Source organism: Heterostelium album (genome assembly GCF_000004825.1).
Source record: "Heterostelium album PN500 unplaced genomic scaffold PPL_scaffold10, whole genome shotgun sequence".
Lineage (NCBI taxonomy): Eukaryota > Evosea > Eumycetozoa > Acytosteliales > Acytosteliaceae > Heterostelium > Heterostelium album.
In genome coordinates this window covers 623,025-645,623 of record NW_008805072.1, presented here as the reverse complement: position 1 = coordinate 645,623, position 22,599 = coordinate 623,025, and the positions used below count along the sequence as shown (strand labels likewise).

General features: G+C 34.2%; 5 protein-coding genes across 5 annotated transcripts; 2 read left to right on the top strand and 3 right to left on the bottom strand.

Moving 5' to 3' along the window:
• Window positions 1–69: 69 nt before the first annotated feature.
• On the bottom strand, window positions 70–9,344 carry PPL_12282 (ubiquitin domain-containing protein; the record flags this gene model as incomplete). Its single annotated transcript, XM_020583021.1, has 9 exons — window positions 70–6,258; window positions 6,334–6,439; window positions 6,528–6,646; window positions 6,710–7,579; window positions 7,718–7,904; window positions 7,977–8,314; window positions 8,580–8,775; window positions 9,072–9,231; window positions 9,302–9,344. The coding sequence occupies 9 exons, from the start codon at window positions 9,342–9,344 to the stop codon at window positions 70–72; spliced, it is 8,208 nt and encodes a 2,735-aa protein (XP_020429802.1).
• A 1,389-nt stretch (window positions 9,345–10,733) lies between these two features.
• Window positions 10,734–15,751, top strand: PPL_12281 (uncharacterized protein; the record flags this gene model as incomplete). The annotated part of the gene is made up of 7 exons (XM_020583020.1): window positions 10,734–11,620; window positions 11,688–11,897; window positions 11,974–12,291; window positions 12,377–14,259; window positions 14,350–14,498; window positions 14,803–14,864; window positions 15,487–15,751. 7 exons carry the CDS (start codon window positions 10,734–10,736, stop codon window positions 15,749–15,751), a joined length of 3,774 nt encoding a protein of 1,257 aa, XP_020429801.1.
• Window positions 15,752–16,083: 332 nt separating this feature from the next.
• Window positions 16,084–17,780, bottom strand: PPL_12280 (pirin family protein; the record flags this gene model as incomplete). Its single annotated transcript, XM_020583019.1, has 5 exons — window positions 16,084–16,162; window positions 16,819–17,237; window positions 17,298–17,488; window positions 17,549–17,619; window positions 17,680–17,780. The coding sequence occupies 5 exons, from the start codon at window positions 17,778–17,780 to the stop codon at window positions 16,084–16,086; spliced, it is 861 nt and encodes a 286-aa protein (XP_020429800.1).
• Window positions 17,781–18,089: 309 nt separating this feature from the next.
• PPL_12279 (glycoside hydrolase family 9 protein) lies at window positions 18,090–20,238 on the bottom strand (the record flags this gene model as incomplete). Its single annotated transcript, XM_020583018.1, has 3 exons — window positions 18,090–18,403; window positions 18,550–18,828; window positions 18,888–20,238. 3 exons carry the CDS (start codon window positions 20,236–20,238, stop codon window positions 18,090–18,092), a joined length of 1,944 nt encoding a protein of 647 aa, XP_020429799.1.
• Window positions 20,239–21,167: 929 nt separating this feature from the next.
• Window positions 21,168–22,534, top strand: gtaL (GATA-type transcription factor; the record flags this gene model as incomplete). Its single annotated transcript, XM_020583017.1, has 2 exons — window positions 21,168–21,692; window positions 21,758–22,534. 2 exons carry the CDS (start codon window positions 21,168–21,170, stop codon window positions 22,532–22,534), a joined length of 1,302 nt encoding a protein of 433 aa, XP_020429798.1.
• Between the last annotated feature and the right edge of the window lie 65 nt (window positions 22,535–22,599).

Here is a 22,599-nt window from a genome sequence, read left to right as displayed (position 1 = left end):
AATAATCAAAAAAAAAAAAAATCATTATTTATTTGATTTTTTTTGTGTGCAAAAAATTAATATGTTATTTTATTGATCTTTTTTTTGAGAAGTGTTGAATTTCAAGGATTCTAAATTTGATTTGAAAAGCTTTGCTTTACTAGAGACATTGTCATCGGTGATCTCTGTGCTAAAGGCTTGTAGGATTTCGTAGATTGGTGTGATGTGTTGAGAACCAAGACCACTACCACCCAAAACTTCGATGGATTTCAAAGAGTTGGTGAGTTGAACCAAGTGTTGGTCAATATCGGCTTCGACTTCTGCTGGTGCCGATTGAAGCGGGAATCCAAGAGAGTTGATCGATGCGATCGAGGTGCTGATTTGATCTTCGAGTGATCTGATTAATCCAGCGAAAATCATGTTGGACTCCATCGACATTAGACGCTCAGTATCGGTAAAGAACTTCTTGATAATGAGGAAGAACTCTTGGTTCAACATTGTATGTGGATTCTTTACTGCGTAGGTCATGATTGAAACTTTCTCTTCGTCTTTAATTTGAATCGGATTCTTTGATACCATATTGCTCAGTACTTGATAGGCGCTCTCGAGACCGATGGTCAACATTTCCTTGATGATCTTGAATGTCAGGTTGATACCCTTTTGTTGAACAGCTGGATTTGGATGATTCAATGAGCATAGATTGATTGTATCCAACAACAATTTGTAGAATGACTCTGGAGTCAATAGTTGTTGTTGTAGTTGGTTCTGTTGCTGTTGTTGATTGTTGTTATTATTATTATTATTGTTGTTGTTGTTGTTGTTGTTCAATGATTCGGTATCAAAGTTTGGACCGTTTCTCTTATTGAACATATCGTACAATACCAAAATGATACCCTCTGGATATTCACAGGAGATCTGATTGAAAACCTTGCTAATGTGATTGTGGTAGAGGGTACCCGATTCAGCAGCATTAAAGAGTGCCGATACAACCAATTTAAATGGTGGATAATTGCTGTCCCAAATATTCAATTGAGTTGGTGACTGTGGTTGATCTCCAGCGATCTCACCATTGTTGAGATTGGGTGATGATTCCTTACGCAACAATGCAAGTACTTTGCTGATGAACTCGATCAACTTTACACCGGCTGGGTTTTGAGATTTCGTTCTCAATTGCTTGCAAAGTATCTCAATTGGAACCCAACGCTCATTGATATTGTTGTTGTTTTGGAAATTCTGGAAGAGCATAGCAGCATCCTTCTTCTTGTTGACCAACAAGTTGAGAATGGTGACACAGTTGGCCAGGCACAGATGGAAGTTAGGGAAGCTAATGCAGTGGTGCAATATTCTCGAGATGTGTTGTGGGAACTTTTGTGCAATGAGCTCTGTCAACTGGAAGAGAATGTTGGCAACATCTGTGTAATCGATACACTCCAAGTACAAAAAGGAGAGTGCCCATGTGTAGTTGTTATGAGTGGCAACAAAGTTGAGGAATTCCAAACTCTGTTGTGACATATACAAGATGACCTGGTAGAAATAGGGCAATGATTTTTGGTTGAACATTCTGAATTCTTCCTTTGGCGAAATACTGATAAAGTAATCCATAATCTTGTTGTGAATTGGATCTTCGAGGAGTAGTTTAATATTCTCTGGACAATCCTTGAGCATGGCAGCAAAGAATCTGATGATCTCTTGTCTGCTTCTCTCGATGGCCACATTCGAGGTAATGAGAATTTGCAGCATCTTGACGAGTGGTGCGAAATACTGAGCAAATGCTTTCTTCTCTTCATTGCTTACGATACAGAGGGTGAGTAATCTAAAGTAGAATTCGACTCTACCACCACGAATATCCTTTTCGGCTTTGACAATGCTCTTGACCTCCTTGGCATGAGAAAGTAGGTAGAGGAAGAGACTGTGGATCTTGTTGTGATCGAGTTGAGCTTGACCCGAGAGATTAAAGAGTGAAATTGCCAAGTTGAATGCATCGGAGCGAACCTCTATCGACTCTGAGACAACAGTCCACTTGATCAACCACTCGTCGAGATTCTTCTCGAACCAATCGCCAATGACTTGACTGCTCGTGGCTTGATCAATTATATACTTGATGTGTGGGATATATGCACGTTGTTTGTTACAATCGAGTAGATTAATATAGGCTCTAAGGGCCAAATCGGCACGCTCTGCGTAGTAGTGATCCTCCATGGTGATCAATGGTAACAAGGCATCGAGTGGTGCTTTACCCTCGATATTTTGAATGTGTTGGATCATGATCTTGCTGAGCTCGATATCACCGAAACAAATGTGTTGAAGAATCTCAGTGGAGGAACGTGGATTGATATTCTCGCGAATAGTCTTCATAATAAAGTGAGGATGTGTAATCATGTACAGGTCATCCTCACTCATGTCCAACGGTTCCTTTTCATTGTGTGATGGAAGTACGTGTCCTGTGAGTTTCGAGTAACGAGTGTGTGAGGCAAGTGTCAAGATGGCAACGGTTTCCAACATGGATTGGTGCTGTGGTGAATTATACTTGTCACCCATCTTTGTCTTCTTTTGTGGTGGATGAGTCTTTGACAATGGCGACTCCTCACCCATGTAGAAATCGATAAGACGTGACAATACATTTCTAGAGAGTAGGTAACGCTTCTCTTCGGTTCCCAACACACTAAAGTCACGAATCAATGTGAAGTACTGTTGGAAGTGTCTCCAGAACAATGGCGCCTCTTTAATGAAATCGAGATAGGTATCCATGAATCTTACGATGAATGACTTGGAACGACCACCGATAATGGTGTAGTTTTCTTGGTCAATCATTTGTGTGATTGCCTTTTGTTTGCCAGTTGATTGTTGTGAAGATTGGCCATCACCACCGCCACCACCACCATTATCGTTGTCGTCAATCTCAATGATTTCCATTGGTGATTCCACCGATGGATCCTTTTCAATCTCAAAGTAATATTGACGATCGATTGGAATGAGAGTTTGGATCACTTGAAGAAGTAATTTGGCAAGCGACTCTCTTGGATCATTGGTGAGACAAACCAACATATTCTGACGAATCCATGTTGAGTCGTAGGTCATCGAATCGAGGAACCATTGGCAGGCTTCTATGTGAGTGGAGAACAATGAACAGATATAGGTGATGAAATCACCAAGTGTCTTTCTCTCTCTCGAGTGCGAGAGTGTTTCAATGACAAATCTAGTTCCCAACTCAATGGTCATCATTACCTGATCAAAGTGGTCATCTTCATCGGTCATACGATTACTGTTGATGGGGTCCAAGTGTAGGAATTGCCAGATGAAATGGAAGTAGTTTGGATCAAAGATATTCTTGTCGTGAAGGAATTTCATGTTCTTACGCCAGACACTATTGAATATCTCAGAGGGTACCAACTTGGATGCCTCGTTCTGAGCGATGTTTTGATACTCTGGTTTGGGAACGGCCTCTGGATTGGTACGTTCGTAGAAGAGCATATAAGCATTGTTGTAACGTGGAGTGGTGCGGACGTTGGTCTTTCCTTGATCCATAGAGATGTGATCGTAACCACCGAAACATGCCTTTGAGATGTCTTCAGGATTGAAAATCTCTGTCGAGTGATCGTTGAATTGAATCCAACGACGTGGTTGACCGGGAATCAATGGTTGACGCTCCTTGATGTACGAGTGATAATGTCCAGACTCTGCAGAACCTGTGTGTACAAGAATACCGCTGAGTTCATACTGGTAGTAAGAAGCGGGATGTGTTGGGATGTCTGGGATTGGCAATCCTTTGGCTTTGGCATTCTCAATGGCTTCCTTACGCTCAAGACACTCCTTGGTGTATGGTGCCATGTCCAAACTCATTGGGAATTTGAGTTGATCATTGAGCTTGGTTCTACGCATGAGATCCAAATCAAATTCGAAACGCTTGTTGTGGATGATCAGTGTGTTTGGCAGCTTCTTTACACATCTTCTCATGAGACACTTGACTTTTTGTGAACATTGACTACAGAAGTACTTGTTGTCACCGTCGAGTGTCTCTGACTCGACAAACAGCTGAAGCGAGTCGAGGATATCACGCTTGTTCTTTACCTCAAGACTGATGGTGTAGAATGGCTCTTCTCTCTCAGAGACATGTGGACACTCCTGAGAGATGAATTGATTCACACTGGCACCACCAAAGAACTCAGACAGCAATTTCTCTTCTTTGGTGCCCTTGAGTTGGTTTTCCAGACGATCGAACAACATGTTGAAGAACTCATCAACATCCATCTGTACGTAGGTATTGAGTGGCTGTCCTTCGTATTTGTAGGCCATACAGAAATCCTTTGGATCGTGAGATTTCTTCTCACTCTCTTGGAGGTTGGCAAAGATAATCTTGAGTTGATAGAGCAAGCTGTCTGGTGTTGGGTTGGCTTCTTGTGCCTGGATGATACTGTATCTGAATGCTGGAATCATAAAGAGTTGTTGCATCAACGAGTTGATGTAGCAAGTGGCACCCAAATTCTTGAGACCAACGTATCCACAAGTGGACTTCTCGTTACCGGCTGGCAAGTAGTTCCAGAGTGTTCTTCTTTCCTCTGGTTTGTTTTGCTCCAAGAGTAGCGAGACCAACATACGATAGTTTTCTTCGCAGTTATTGGCCAACTCCAAGAGCAATGCGAAACAGGCGTCACGTGACTCTCTGTTTTTGCACTTTGGTGGACAGAGAGGACCGTGGTTCTCTGCTGTGGCAATGTCAAACAAACAGTTGTGGAAGAGATCGGTGATAAGATCCTCTTTGTAACCGGCCTCCAACTTGAAATCGAGTGAGTAGGTGACAAGTGTACGAACCAAACCAAACAGACCAATAAGTACATAGTCTGGCTGGTAGTAGTTGGAAGATTCGACAACTGGATGTGTCTTGATCATTATTACCAGTTGTTGGAGGAGCTCGCCAAAGTTGTTGACAGATCCACCTGCAACACCATTGCAACTGTCACGAACAAGATATCCCAGCAGTTGGAAGAATTGATTGCAACTGAAAGAGTATCGATCGGATCCTACAATGACAGAGAGAAGTGAGAGACATTGGTGTAAAAAGAATTCATGAGCTTTAGTACTGAATTGGCAGATACTCAAGATGCGGTTGAACACGGAATCACGGATGGTGTAGTCACTGCTGTCGAGAATCAAGAGGGACAACCACTTGTTGAAATCCTTTCTGTTGAAAAGCTGGTCCATCTGAGCGGGTTGGACAACCAATGATTGAATGAGAAGAAAGATACTCTGGATGACATCTCCATCGTCGGTGAGGTGCTGGATCATCATATCTTCCCCTTGAACAGTTGGCGCGGTTTGATTCCAAGCGAGATCCATCAAGCGATTCAAAAAGGTGGCAGCTGAAAAGTTGGAAACTTTGGCAGTGGAGATAAAGGCGAGGTTGATGGTTGTGGTGTTTGAGAAATCGACAACCAACAGCACAATGATCTTCAATAGGAGCGAGAGACATCTCTTTCTCTTGGCACCCTTGCTTTCGTGTTGGAGATCCACTTGCATGAGGATTTTGACCAACTGGGTTAGACCGCCAGTGGCAATGAAACGGTTACGCCACTCATAGTTGTTGTCTTCAAGCTGTACAAAGTTCTCAATGATCAAGAGCGAATAGAGTAACTTGAATACGGAGGAGTGGTCGAGTAGGTGCTCCCAGTTGGGTGAGTTCTTTTGGTCGGCTGGAATGTTGGACAACAAGTCAAAGATCTGACGATTCACTGGGAGGAGAATGAGAACTTCCCATACGGTTGGGGCAATCTCCTCGATCGACAACAACGAGAAGAGTAGACCGAATTTACTCTGGTCGAAATTGATGGTGATTGGCTGCACGTCGTCTTGGATTCGAGGTTCGGCCAACTCGTTGAAGAGAATGGTGTCGTGATTGGCCACGCGATAGTCTTCGAGTGTCTCGTAGTCGAATTGCAACACCTTGGTATTGTGAACCAAATAGAGAGCACCGGGATGGATGTTGATTTGCTTACCCAATCTTGCCTTGATTTGGCCAATAGTCTCGTTGCTTCTGATCTGCATTTGCAAACGACTCTTTTGATTGTTAAAGTGGACGGTGATGGTCGGCGAGAAATTCTTTTTGAAAGAGTCTTTGATTCTCGAACCGAAACCCTCGAGGTAGGTTTGTATCAAAGCCAATGTTCTATTAACAAGAATTCGATCAGTGTTATTCAACACACCAGTATCAGTTGGAATATTCGAGAGATTTGAAATACATGTAGTAAGGAATTCATCGCCTTTATCCTTATCTTGTGTTGTCATCTGTGTTTCATAAAAAAAATAATTAATAAATTGATTCTTTAAAACAACTTTAATAAAATTAAGAAGAAAACTTACAAATTTATACAAATCAATAATGAATGAAATGACTTCTTTGCCAACTTCTTCATTTTCATCTTCAAGAACGATTCTCCAAAGATTCTCTACACCTATATAATTTTTACTAATAATAATAATAATAATAATGAAAAAAATATGAATTAGAAATAAATAATGATGGTGAATATTGTTTATGATAAAAATATACATACGGTCCTCTGTCACGATTAACAGCTCTCATACAATTGATATATAATGTAGCACCAGATAATTCCAAATTGTTAAATGGAATCTCATTGTATTTCTCCAAAAAGTATAAATGATTTTGTTCCTAAAAATAATTTAAAAATATTAGTAATCAAACTTTTCATATAAATATTCTATTAATAATTACTTGGAAACAGAGTGATCTTTCAATCCATCTAAAGAATAAATCTCTATCTTTGGTAGAGATTGAATCTACAACGTAGACATGCCAGAGAACATCGATGTTTCCGTTGGTCGGTAGTATATCGGATTTCTCCCAGATGAAGCTAATGAAGCTTAGGAACTCGTTCATTTGCTCAGAGTGCGAATGACGACCGTAGAGGATGGTGTCACCAAGCTCGTCGACTATCATCATTCCCTCGTTGTTGATAGCTACTTTGCATTGCTCTTTGTAGTATTCGAGGTGAGCAAAGAACTTGTCAATCAGTCCCATCTCTCGGTTGATGTGATCGATGATGGCAGCCGATCCTTCGTGGCTGTTCATTGGTTGATTCTTTTTCTGTCGTTCGGTGAAAATCGTGATAATATATTGAATCAAACGCAGTGAGAACAGCACGGATCGATGGTTCTCGATGTTCTCCAAGCACTTGTTGAGATATTCGTGACGTTGATGTTGGTGAAAGTACAGTGCATCTTGGAGGTGAACCAAAGCCTGGTGAGTCAACTCTGGTGAAATAGCTGAAACAACCATCTCACCTGTTGTTGGACTACTAGAACCACCACTGTTGTTGTTGTTGTTGCTATTATTGTCGTTGTCAATGTTTACCAACAACTCTTTCTTTTGTTGTTGTTGTGGTGGTGGTTGGTCTTGTTGTTGTTGTTGGTCATTGTTGTTGTTGTTATCATCTTGATTGTCGATATTTATATTATTATCTTGAAGGAGTGACCAAAAGATTTCCAGACCACGAACAGCTGTAGTTTCACGAGAATCGTCGATACCAATGTTGCCACCAACATTATTGCCATTGTTGTTTCCACCCATGAACTGGAAACGGTTCTGAGTGAGACAGGCAATCAGCTGCAAGGTCTGAGTGGTGTAGTGTTCGAGAGGGATCTCCTTGATCTTATTAAAGAGATACTCTATATCTGAGGTGGGGAGCAACGGTGCAATATTTCCAATAGTGTCATAGATTACATTTTCAATCGTTTCATGTTTACCCTCGGCAGCACTCCACATAAGATCGAGGTACTTACGCTGGAACGCCTTCTTCTCTGCCAAAAATTTTAAAATATCTGTACATTTTTGAAGTAATTGAATATGCATAGTCTCACCAAACAAAAGTTCTACAATTTTGTTTTCTCTGATCCACTCCACAACTCTCCTAATAAAAATAAAAAAAATAATAAGTATTTTGTGTAACTGTACTATTAAAACAATAATAATAATAACTTACTCTGGAGAACAATAGGGATATTGTCTGGTATAAGCATGATAAGATTCAAACTTGGTGAAACGGATTATATCATTTAAACCTGCATTTCTCTTCTCGAGAGATACAGACTTGAAACACTTGAGAGCAATATCCATACTGTAGAGTTGGATCATCATTGTAAATGGATTCTCTGTGATGTTTGATACAATACTGTTGAGATATTTCAAACAAAAATCCAAATCTTTCTTGCTTTCATTCTTGAACTCCTCGTCTGGTGTCGACAAAATTCTATTAACCACAAGCTTTATAAACTCCTCTACCTCTGCATCTGGTTCATCAATTGTATTCTTTTTTGTAAACTATAAAATTATAAATATATTAATATATATAGATATTTGAATTTCTTTATCTGCCTCTTACCTTTTTCAAAGTACCAAGTAATCTCTTTAAATTATCGAAAGATCCCTTATGATTTTTAATCTTTTCCTTCAAGAGCAAAACACCTTCATGTTGACCAAAATAGACTGCAAGTTGATTGGATATCTAATAGCGTAGTTTCAAGCTAATTAATATGGATTGAAATATACGAAAATTGATGAATTTAATTTGATGGATAATACAAACCTTGTTTGGGAGTTCAACATATTCTTGATTATATCTATATTCATTGTTCCTTTGGAATGGTTTTGGTGAGAAAATATTCATTAAAACCTTAAGATACTCATTGGGATTATCGTCTTTGGCAATCTTCTTTAAGGAAATAGCTATACAAATCTGAAAGAAAGTCCGGACTTTGACTGCCAGTTCAGAGGATTGTGTCCTACAAAAATAAAAATAAAAGAGAGAAATTTTTTTGAATTTTTTTTTTGAATTTTTTTTTTTTGATTAATAAATTTGATTAAAATTTTAATTTAAATTTATGTTTGTTTTTTTTTTTTTTTTTGAAGGCTTTGATCTTCACTATTGATGATATGATGATGATGATGATAGATGTAATACATATGATAATGTTGATATGTGTGCTTTCTCTCACTTTCTCTCTCTATCTCCTCTCCTCTCAGCTCTACACTTCTCACTCTTTTGATGTGTGTGTTATTTTTTTTAAAATCAACTTACAATTTCCACCATAGGGCTTCAACCAACTCTGGTAACTTCTCGATACTCTTGAACTCTTCGAGTGGTGTCAAATCGGGTGCTGGTTCACCAACTACAGGTTTAGTTGATCCATTCTTAATCAGATAGTCAAGAGCCTCCAATAATTCTCTAAGTTCGACGGCTATTCATTGTAATTTAAGAAAGTATTAATACTTTGATGTTCGAATGATTCTCTTTATATGTATACCTACAGCTTTTAATCAAATCTGTAAAATATCGTATATCGTTGATCATAATTTAAATCTTTACTATATAAATAGAATGAAAGAGAGAAGGAATGAATAATAAAAGAAAGTAAAGAATATTGTGTATTAATAATTAAGGTTGTTTTTGTTTATAAAATGATTATAATTACTTGTTGTTTTTTTATTATTATATTATTATTTTTAATTTTAATTTTCTACAGTGTAAAATATATATATAATAGTTTTTGGTTGTTTGAATGATGATTGAACTTCTTAAACAAAAAAATCTATTTGACAACTACACTGCTGCTGCGACTAATATTATATATATAATTTTAATTTAATTTAATATTTGGTTATTAATTTAAATTAAGCTATACCTTTGAGGGTTGGTTTAAATAGATTAATTAAAAAAAAAAAAATTTAAAAAAAAAAAAAAGGTGAGTTGATTTGATTTTTAGGTTGGGTTGAAGATGTATTTTAAAAGTGGAGCAAGCAAAATTAAGAGAGTGAGAAGTGAAGAAAAGTCTACTGATTTAAATAATTAGAAAAAGGAAAAGAGAGTGATAAGAACCTGTTAGTTTACAAACAAACAAAAAAAAGAGAAAAGAGGTGGCAAGTTGTGTGTAAAGTGTGAGTGTTTAGTTGAGAATGAATGAATGAGTTGAAGTTATAAAGTTGTTTTGAATTTAAAAGTTAAAGTTAGTGTTAGTGTTTGTTTTGGTTTTGTATTGTTTTGTTGTGAAACAAACTAAACAAACAATGTTATAGAATGTTATGGAATATTAACTAAGAATGTATAAATTGAGATGATTGTTATTGCTTTGTTTACACACACCATCCAAAATAAAATAAAAACAAAAAAAAAAAAATTGTTTGAACACAATAAAAAAACAAGAATTAATTTGAAAAAAAAAAAATTGAACAAAAATCTTTTTATTAAACTTTAAATTTCAAACAACATTGAGGAGTATTTTTTTTTTTCTTAGTACCCAACAGTAAATTCTGAATATTAATTAACCAAAACAAATATTTGTTTTTTTTTTTTTAATTAATTTTAAAATTCTTTGAAAAACATCACTTTTATTTTATATCTTCCTAAGATATAATTGTATTTTTTAAAAAAGTTATTGATTTAAGATCATATCAGTGATTTTCTTTGTCGATTTACTTTTCTTCCTTCAAAAAAATACTTCAATTTCCCAGGTTTTGAAAAAATTAAAAAACAAGGTTTTAATTCCACACTTGCAAATATATAAATTGAAAAAAATGTGATAAATAAATTTAATTGTTTTTTTATTTATTTATTACCAAAAAAAAATACTAACACTAACCTAACTGTAGTGTATTTTTTAATCTAATAAGTTTTCTCGTTAACTTGACTATAATTTTTTTTATAGTATTTTATTTTATTTTATTTTATTTTTGCAATTTATAAATGTTCGGAAATAAAAACAATGATATAAATGGTAATAATATTAATAATGATAACAATAATGTAAATATCAATAGTAGTAATAATAATAATAATAATAATAATAATAATAATAATAATAATAGTAATAGCAATAATAACAATATGAATATTAATAGTAATAGTGCAAACAATAAAAACAGTAAAAGCAAAAACAACAATAGTATATTAAATAGATATCTTTTTACCAAGAATAATAGCAGTGCTAGTAATAGAATGAATAGAAATAGTCCAATTATTAATTTTAGAGGTGATGGTGGTAGAACTAAAAGAGGAAGTGGTTTTGTTAGTGTAGAGATGAATGATGCTGTAAATTTTACGAGAACAACAGACGATTATGATGATTTTGATGACTATGATGATGATGAACAACAACCACTTGAATATTTACAGAACAGTGATGGTAGTATTACAAAAGCAGCTGCACCAACCGAGGAGAGATCTTCGTTGGGCGAGGTAATTGCATCACTCCTACTGTGGTGCTATTCGGAGCGTGATACAAAGTGTGCACCCGTTGGTAACTTCCTATCGAGTGTATTCGATCACTATCACCTAACAAACTACCAAATCAATCAACTATTTGAATCACATCCACTCTGTAACTATAGATCACACTATGACATTGCCATTGACAGCAGCAGCAACAATAACAACAACATCATCAGTAGTCTAAGTAAAATCAATGAAATCAATGAAAATGGTAGTATTATCAATAGTAACATTAGCATCAGTCATATTGGTAGTAAGATAGATGATCCTACAGCAAACTACACTGAAATCTATAATAATACATTCTTGAAAAGATTAAGTTCAAATGAATCTACCGCCAAGATATTATCGGAAATTAAATTGTAAGTGTTGTGTTGTTGTATTGCTACAAATCAATATAGTACTTACTCTCAATTTTCGTTTAATTAGATATTCTTATAATTTGGAAAGAGAGATTAGAGAATATCTGAATAGTGACTTTGAGGATGACTTTGAAACATTCATTGTAGATAAAGGTCAACAGTTTCAAATGCAGCTCTCAAAGTTTGTAAATAATATATATCTAGACTGGAGGAAAGAGGATAGAAACAGAATCATTGAGTCTGTTGAATCAATCATTTTAATAAGATTATTTGACTTGTATGTATTTATTTTTTAGAAAGATTATCTAGTTTGTAACTAATTGATTGATGAAAACAATAAACAATAATAATAGAATCTGTCCAATTAATAAAGAAAAAGACAATGAAATTAAATATGCTATCAATTTCCTTAAAGTAAAACCAAAGGATTTCCTGGAGTTGGATCCAGTGCATTTGAAGAACATCAAATGGGAGTCTGCCATCGTTGAACTCTCACACATCAATCTCTATCAAACGCCGAGAGACAAGATCATGTGTCTTCTCAGATTCTCTCGTATCATCTCACAGGGACTTAAAGAATCTGGAAAGTCATTCGGTGCCGACGAGTTTATCAATTGTTTAGTCTATGTAGTCATTCAAACAAATCCTGCCTATCTCTATTCCAATATCAAGTAAGTATCAAATCAATACCCAATATATAACTATTAAACTTCATGAAGTTTTCCTAACAATCACAATTATTATTATTACTATTAGATATATTGAAATATTTAGATCTCAAGATTTACTATTGTCGGAGGCAGCATATTATTTCGTAACATTGTCATCTGCTATGACATTTATTACAAACAAATTCCATGAGATGTTATCACAATCTCAGATCAATAGTTTGAGTGTTAGTAGCAGTGGTGTTGTTTCACCAAGAGATGAAGATGGCAGTATGGTTGGTGAGACTTTGGTTAGAACCAACAGTACTATATCATTCAAGTTGGATAACTATCCGTCTTTGACAAAATCAATAGAATCGATTGAATCCTTGATGAATGACTCAACTGTTAGAGAATCCAACGGTGAAGGTAGTGATAATGGGGGAGATCAACAATCGGCTATCTACAATAACATTGAAGATGAACCCATTCACAAAGAGATTCAAGAGAAAGGCATGGAAATACTTTCAACCGTTGTAAACTTGGCTATTTCTAATGGTTATGATTCTAGGATTCGTTCGGGTCTGATGCGTTTCGCAACCAAGTTGAATCCTGTGGAAGGTGAGCTAGTGTTGATCGTCATGGAGGGTGTCATCGGTAAGACGCTTGTCGACTCTGTGTCCAACAACAAGTCTAGCACCATCAAGAATCTCTTTGAGCGAACCACTTCCAACTATCGTGGATTCAAGATTGGAATTGCTGCTCTCACTGGTGGAACGTTGTTGGCCATAGGAGGACTGGTTGCCGCCCCTGTGATTGGTGCCGCACTCCACTTGATTGGTGCAACAGCGGTACTCTCTGCTTTGTCGGCAGCGGGAATAAGTGGATCCGCTCTGACATCACTGTTGTTTGGTGCAGCCGGTGCCACCATCACTGCCGAGCACGTCAAGAAACATACTTCGGGCATTGAGGAACTCACCATCAAAAAGGTAAACGAGACATTCGGATTGCATGTGGTAATCGGTGCATTAGGATGGATTGAGAATCCAGCTGATTCCGGTAAGGAGGACATGACACTATGGGAACAGAGTCTGACATCCGGTGTCAACTGTCTCGGCGAAGTCTACACCGTTGCATGGGAGACAAAGCTACTCAATCAACTCTATGAATCTCTAAAGAACTACAAGAAACAGGTAGAGGATAACAGTACATTTGCCAAGTTCACTTCGAGAATGCTACACGATGCTATCTTGCCGAGTGCCACTATCTTGGAAGCGGCATCACTTATAAAGACATGCTGGGGAACGGTGAAGGAGAGTGCACAAAAGGCAGGCCAAGTTTTGGCAGATGAAATACTGTCATCCGCTCGTTTTGGAAAGCGACCAATAACACTGGTGGGTGTCTCCATGGGCAGTAGTTTGATATACTTTTGTTTGTTGGAGCTGATTGCCAAGAAGGCATACGGTATGATTGAGAATGTAGTATTTATCGGTGCTCCTGTGCCCAGTAATCTCACGACTTGGGTCAAGATTAGAAAGATCGTATCAGGCAGACTAGTGAATTGCTACTCACCAGACGACATACTATTGCAATACTGCTACGAATCCAACAGTATGCCAGATGAAAGAAACTATCTATCAGCTGGATTCGCACCGATTCGTATCAACAAAGAAGAAGTACATTCATTCAGCTCTGTATTTGGTGAAGGTGTATTTTCAAGACAAGATCATCAATTAGATAAACTTTCAAGTAACAACAATAATAATGATAATGTAGAGATGATAGAATCAGATAAATCAACAGTAGCGACAACTACTACAACCTCTACAATAACCAATAGCCCCAACAACATCACAGAATCATTGATTAATAGTAAAGTAATCAATGAACAACCAGAGGAATATATTAAATCGGGTATAAAGAATTCAAGAGAGATCCTAATGTCATCAAGAGTATCACCAAAACAAAAACACCAAGAATATTCAAACAAGAGTATGTTTTATACATAACCACATACATGGTTTCTTAAAGAACGATGATTTACTTACAAAATTATTATTTTTATTTTAATTATTACCGTAGAAACACAATATTATGTAAATATGATTGAGAATGTAGATGTTAGAGCAACTATAACATCACATTTAGATTACCAAAAAGAGAGTGTCCTTAAAAAGATTTTCTCTCATGTAAATATTAATTACTCTGCAGAATGTAATCCATTCCTTGTAGTAAAAGAAATATAGCATTATAACAACAACAACTAAATAATAGCGCTATACTTTCAATATATATAACCAATGATATTTATCACAAATCAATACAACTTTATCAAATAAAAATGAATATATATGTATACTTTGTAAATAAACATTTATTTAAAAAAAAAAAAGAAGACAAGTGTTTCTTCTAGTTGTTGAAATAAATAAAAAAGATCTAGCTAGTTATATGATTTAAAAGAAAATGTATATTTATTGTAATTTCCTGTTGTTGGTTTAATTATTTGATTGATTCGATTTGTTTGTTTGTTTAAAGTCAGAGAGAAGATTATTAATCATTCATAATCATAAAGGATCAAAGGTCCTCCAACAAAGGAGGTCCTTTGGAACGATTTCATCTTTTGTATCATCATGAACAAACAAAACAAATCTGTGAGAGATAGAAACAAATAATAAAGTACTACTTGTTTAATTAATAATAAACTATTAATCAAGAAAGTATTTACAAATTATAACTATAAATTTCACAGTGAGCTTTTATTGTTATTATAAATCAAACTTTTTTTTTTCAAGTAACTTTTAAAAAAAAAAAAAAAAAAGTTGTGAATATTAAAAAAATTAAATAAAGATTCTAATTATTAAAGATGTTTTTTTTTTTTTTTTTTTGAATCAATGTAAAGAGTTATTGAACTAATTAAATCTAAGATATTAAAGTGTGTATAATTATGGATAAACTGTTGATCTATTTAATTGAATACCCTTCAAAACTCACAAATTCTTAGGAATTTCAATTTTTTTTATTTATTTTTTAAAATAAATATTTTGTTTTTTTTTTTTATCAATTTTGTTTGATTGAGAAGTTTTTTCAATTAACACAAAAATAATCCATCGTAACGTACTTTATTTTTTATATTAATCACACAGTACTATTTTTGAATATATTTATTTATATATTTATTTCACTGTTTTATTACATTATTTATATTTGATTTTATAATAGTAATAATAAAAGAAAAAGAAAAGTAATAATGCCTTCTGGAAACGGTGCTCGTGCTCAACAAAAGAGAGAGAGAAATCTCAAGAAAGCCGCTGGTGAATCAAAGGGAAAGAGTCAATTGAAAACAAATGAAGCTGCCAAGAGCATCATGTGCAACGTTTGCAGAGCTTCATTCTTGTGTACCACCAAAGAACCAGAGTTAAGACAACACGCCGAGAATAAACATGCTGGAAGAGCTTTCGCTGATTGTTTCCAACTTGGTGCTTAAACTCCATCTACTATCGCGGCGCATACTCGATTCGAATGCATTTTTTTTAAAATATTTTTAAAATCATCAAAACACAAGAAGGTAACATTGGAGTAATAATAGAAGGGAAGAGAAGAGAGAAAGAGAGAGAGTAGATAGAAGGTAGAGTGAGGATAGCAGAGTGAAGAGAGCAGAGAGAGTCATTTAAAATAAAATGAAAAAGAAGTTGAATCTAAACTAACAAATATTCTTAATGTAGAAATATAATTTTTTTAACACAATTGAAGAGCTAAAAGTTAACTTTTATTGAACTGTAAATCTTTAAATCCAACAAAATAATAAATAGAAAGTTATCAATCACGATTCATACCAACACAGTGAGAATAGATTCTAAATGTCTGAAGAGTTACTTGAATTGAGGAATATATACAACTTTTAATTATTTTATTTAGAAAATATAAGGGATACCTTGTAGTTTGTTTGTGTATTGAATTTTGCTATTTTTTGTCAAGATTGATTCAATACGAATCTAGAGTTTTCCTTATCTTCAAAATCAATTTTCTTAGAGTGTTGTAACTGTTCATATATGTTTTGTGATCACTTTTGAATTGTTGATTTAATATTAAAATGTTTGATAAATCTCTTATTCTGTTTATATGATCACGCAAGTCACATGTGACATTCAAGACAATAAAAAAAATTGTTTTCTTAAATAGGTAGACTAATGTTTCGAATCATATTAACGATCGCACATCTGGTAGTAATATTCAAGATGTTAAAGAAATCTATATAAACATAAAAGATAAAAATCTTTGAATATCATAGTAGCTACATTAAATTTTATTGAAATTGAGCTTAGTCGAATATTTATCAATAAGTAAAGTTATATTATTATACAATTTTTATTAATTAGAATTAAAGAAAGTTGATATTTCTTTTAAAATCTTCCCATTCTATAATCCATGAAAGCTTGTTTAATTTCTTCTTCAGAGTTCATTACACTATTAATTTCAATTGTAAAAGGTTATGTTAATAAATTGTTGTTGATATGATATTATTTGATTTATAATTTGTGTTATAATACATACAAAGGACCATGTTGAACCACTCTTTCTTTGATTGGCTTGCCGGCCACCAAAAGGAAACGACAACCACCGTCAGAGGTGACCTCAATTTGAGTTTTACCACCACTTGCATCTAAAATTGCGATTTGACCTTTTTCCACTTTCTTCATATTTCCTTTTGGACCAAAGAAACCACTTCCTTCAAATACATAGGCGAATGATGTGTGTTCAGTTGGAATCTCTTCGACAAATGATTGTGCTGAAGCGATGGTAACATCGAGGTAAAGTGGGTCTGTAACGATGCCATCTACAGGACCTCTGGTTTGTTTATAGTTACCAGCAATTACTTTGATTTGATTTCCATTGACCTCTTTGACAACTGGGATCTTGGATGGTGGAATATCTTGATATCTTGGTTCTATCATTTTATCTTTTGCAGGTAACTTTTGGTAATTTATTAATATTACAAATTGTTATTTTATATAATAATATCCTTTACTTACGTTAACCCACAACTGATAACCAAAAACTAATCCTTTATCTTGCTTTGGCATCTCAGAGTGTACTATACCACGACCGGCAGTCATCCACTGTACACTTCCAGGTGTAAGAAGTCCACGATTACCCTTATTATCTTTATGTTCGAATGAACCTTCAATCATATATGTAACTGTTTCGAATCCACGATGAGGGTCTATAGAAATGAAATATTAATAAATAAAATGAAAATAGGAATGAATTTATTAAAACTTACGCTCAGGAAAACCAGCCATATAATCATTTGGATTATCATTCCTAAATTCATCCAACATTAAGAATGGATCGCTAGAATATTAATTTTTAATTGTTAATATATTTAATATGGCTATCTATAAATATACTTACAGTGATGCAATAGAACCACCAATGATTCTCTTTAACTTCACACCTGCACCGTCAGATGTTGCAATACCATTTGCTATCTTTGAAACAATTCTTGAAGTCATTTTTTTATCAAGTATGAAAATAATTATTTGAATGTGTATGTACTTTTATTACTAATATAAAGTGTATGTATATTTTAAAATTAACGAATGAATTACATTATCCTAAATTTGAGTTTAAATAATTATTCAAAATGGTTACAAAATAAAAAAAGTTTTAATTTAGATTTGAAAAAATTTGGGTTTCATTCTTGAATCTTTTGTTAAAGCTCGAGAATGATTTTCAAGAATTTTTTTTGCATGTTTAAATTGAATCCGGAATGCTGCTATTGTTTTTGCAAAACATTTTTATTTTAAATTTTATTTATTTATTTAATTAAGTAATATAAATGTAGAGGTCATAATAAATAGAGCAACTATAAACCATGATATCTTATCTTGTGTTGTTGTTGTTCCGTCGGTGGTTGTACCCTCATCTGTTGTTGATAGTGTCGTTGGCGAACTTGTAGCACTCGAAGTTGTAAGTGAAGGTGAACTGGTTGTATTGCTCGTTGTTTCTGGTGTCGATGTTGCTGTAGATGTTGATGTTGATGTTGATGTTCCTGTGGATGTAGATGTAGATGTAGATGTAGATGTTGCTGTTGTGCTAGATGTTGTTGGTTCTGTCGGTTTATCTGTTGTTGTATCTATATTTACAAATAAATAAATAATTCAAATATGTAAGTATGTGCATTCATTATATATTTATAAATATCATAGATATAGTAAATCATTATGATAGTAAATTCAATCGAAAATAAATGAAATTTAATATGTGTTAACCAAAATATACCTATTGGAGTAGAGGAAGTACTGACTTCAGGAACAGATGTTTCTTTTGGTGATGTTGTTGTTGGTTGATTAGTGGCTGGTGGAATTGGGGCAGAAGGTGTAGAAGGTGATGGTGATGGTTGTGAGGGCGATGGTGAAGGTGAAGGCTGTGAAGGTGATGGTGAAGGTGATGGTTGTGAGGGCGATGGTGAAGGTGATGGTTCTGAAGGTGATGGTGAAGGTGATGGTTGTGAAGGTGAAGGTGATGGTGTATTACCTGTTGTCGTTGGTGGCATAGATCCTAATATTAAATGATTAATTATTAATTTTATCAATAGTTATTTTTTAATATAAACATACCTTTACTAAACATTGATAATAAACCAACAAAACCTGCGTTATAATCGGTTGCAACTTCATTTGTTATATAATTGGTACGGTCGTCTGTGTATGCTCCATTCTCATCGGGACCTCCTACTAGAGCACCAGTTAGTATGTGTTTGTTGTTGACTGGGTTGTTGATGTCGTTTGTTGTGGAACCGTGTGCTGCACGATGATGAGGATTGATTGGCATCTTTGGTCCCATACCGACAACGAACGACTGACCATTGGGATTGTCACCCAAAATATAACCGAGTTGTGATTTGGCAAAGTTTACATATTTATCACCACCATATACACTGGCTACGAATGCAGCGCTAGCAGCATACCTACACGGTCCCCATTTGTCATAGAAAGCCAGTCCATTCGTTCCAGTGTACTTAATACTGCCACCAGGTAACCAACTATTGAGATTGTCTTCCATTCCACTCTTGTAGATATCCTTAGAGGTTAGCTGGTAGAGCAGTAGCGAGCAACCCGGTGCTTTGTTATCCCAACTCAAAGGTGGATTTCCCCAATAGTTCAATCCATAGTTGGCGTAGTACTGTTCTGCAGTGGCCAGGTAGGAAGCAGATCCAGTTGCTTTATACATCCAAATCGAACCCCAAACAATTTCATCCTTGTAGTTGCTTGAATGGTAGAAGCTGTCTGCCTCTGGAATGCTATCTGAGTACTTTCCTTGGTAGTTCATTCCAAAGCTGTAGAGTTTGGCTGCATGACTCAGACAGCTCGATGAATAGCTTGAATCTATTCCTTTCCAGATAATTGAGGCAGAGGCCAATGCGGAGGCAGCCTCCATAACAACGTCGGTTCCAGGTTTGTTGGTATTCAAAGTGAAGACTGGACGCGCCATGTTGATCATTTCAGGTGGTCCCCAGAATGAGTGATCCGTATTTCCATCTGCCACTTGAGCAACGAATGTATTGTCAGAGGTATGACATGCCATAATGAAGTCTGTACCCCATTTAATGGTATCTAGGTAGAGTTGAGTTTGTCCACAGGATTGGATGTTAGCTTGTGCTTCTAAGAAACCAAGTGATAGCATTGTCATTGAAAATGACATAGGAAATAGAAATTTAACACCATCTCCAGCATCAAAATAACCTTTGGACAGATCACCATCTCCATCTGCATTTTTACCACCACTAGAGTCACCCAGCACTGAGTTGCCACGCCATGGAATATCGCTATCCGGTAATCTTCCAGCTCTATTCGCTTTGTAAAACATCAAAGATTGTTTCAAATATTCACAATAATCTTGTCCATTTACAGAAACTAATGATATGATTAATAACAATAGTATTGATACTATAATTTTAATTGTTTTCATAATTAATTTATATTTATTTGTATTATTATTATTTTATTTTTAACAAAGTATTTCTTTATTCAATAATAAAAAAAATTGTAAGAGGAAAAAAACTTTACAAAAAACCTATTTCTCAATAAATCTCTTAAGATTTCTTAGAGATACGAAATTGTAGGTTCTTTCTTGAAAGAGCCAACCCGGCCAACACTTCAGTAACAATTTCATCTCTAAGAATGAAAAAATAATTAAAAACTATTTTTTAAAAAATTATTTAGTTTTCCTCAGATCTTGTGGACTTTAAATTATTTTTTTCAGATCTGGAATTTTATTTTTTTTTAAAAAAAACAAAGCACAAAAAAAAAAATTAAATCTTATTAAAAAATATTATTTTAATAATAAGAGAAATCAATAAATTTTATAAAACTATTCTATTATTATAATATAATAAAATGAAAAGAAAAAAATATTTGAAAAATAAAATTTTTAAAAATTTATATAATTAATGAATTTTCTCTGTGGTAAACAAAAAATACAGAAAAAAAATATTTCATTGTTGATTTTATTTTTATGTGGATTGCAATGTCTTTTTTTTTTATGACAATGATGGGGTGATATATTTAATTTTTAATAGAGATAAAAAATATGTAAAGTTTATCATCTTTTCTCTTCACTTGCAATGAAATTCAATTTAGATAGTGAACATGAATCATTCTGACTTTTGGTGGTGTGAAACGACTTGAAATATCTAATCATTTTATGAATTATTTATCATTTTACAATCTATGTATTTATAAATTTAAATAATAAAAAAAAAGATAGTTTCTTATAAATATTAATTTAAAATAGTATATAAAAATTTATTTATTTTTTGTAATTTTATTTAAAAATTTTAAAATTTGTATTTTTATTAAAACAAAATATTATTTAATCTATAATAAGAATAATAAAAAATGAATCAATCAAGTGATAATTATTATTATCAATCAAACTCTCATAGTCCAACACAATCGATTCCACCATTTGCACTTTCTTCAAAGATCTTTGAGGATTATAATAATGTTGGAATTCATTATGAATCCAACTCTAAACAAATCGATCCCGATGCACAATCATTTTTCAATGAGCATATGGAAAAGATTTTGGACTCCGAATTAAAAGATTCTCAGAATTTACAAATTGTATCAGAGGATCTACCTTTTTCAAGTAAATATTATTCATCTCAACAAAACCATCAAATTGTTCCAGTTGTTCATTCTGTTCCAACTCCTACTATTTTAACTTCAAGATCCAACTCTCCAATAATTATTCCTTCTCAGAATATTCAACAAATGAATCCAAATTCTCAATATCATCAAAATACACCAAATCAATCACAATCAGATCAACAACAATTAAACTATTCTGAAAATAATATATGTTATTATCAATATATGAATGATCAAGAAAAGATGTCAGTATCAAATCATTATTGTAAAGTAAGTTAATACATATATTTAAAAATAATAAAATACAAATTTTAATAAATTTTTTTTTTTTAAAGATTCTTCAACTATCTACTCAATTATTTAATATGACCAAGATTGTTTACTCAAATCCATATATTACAGATGAGGAAATGGATTTGCTAATGGGATATAGTGCTGGTGCACAATTTGAAATTAATTCACTAAAGTCGATTATTGAAAAAAAGAAATATTCAAATTATACTCAACAAAACTATCATTATTCTCAATCTCCCAATGGTGCAACCATTTCCAATCCCCATGATTATAACTATCAGATGAATGACCATCCTTGCTCTGAAACTATTAAAGATGGTGCCAGTGTTCATACCACTCCAAAAACTAAAACCAAATCGAAAAGTAGTCCCTCTAGTTCCAACCCTAGAAACTCTCCAACCTATATAAACTTAACTGAGAACTTGATCAAAGCACAAAATAAAAAGACCAAGAAATCCAGTTCACAAAACAGAGTCTGTGTGAATTGCAAAACCACCGATACACCGGAGTGGAGACGTGGACCCCAAGGTGCCAAAACTCTATGTAATGCCTGTGGTATCCGATACCGATTATCCAAACAAAAGACGAACGACCCTCAAATTCCCACCTCTGAAGATGAACAAACAAAGTCAACGATGTCTCAAATACCCAATCTTGTCTGCGGTGTAAATTTGTACAACAACCAAGTTCCAAACAACAATAACAACAATGTACCCAATATGTTATTGGGTAGCAGTCAAGAATTTAGTATTCCAATGGTCAAGTGTGAACAATATTGTATGACATCGGATGACCATACATTCTTGTATTCTGATTAAACAACCTATAAAATTTATTATTCCCAAAAGTAATTAACCTCCATACCAAAAAGATGAATTAATAA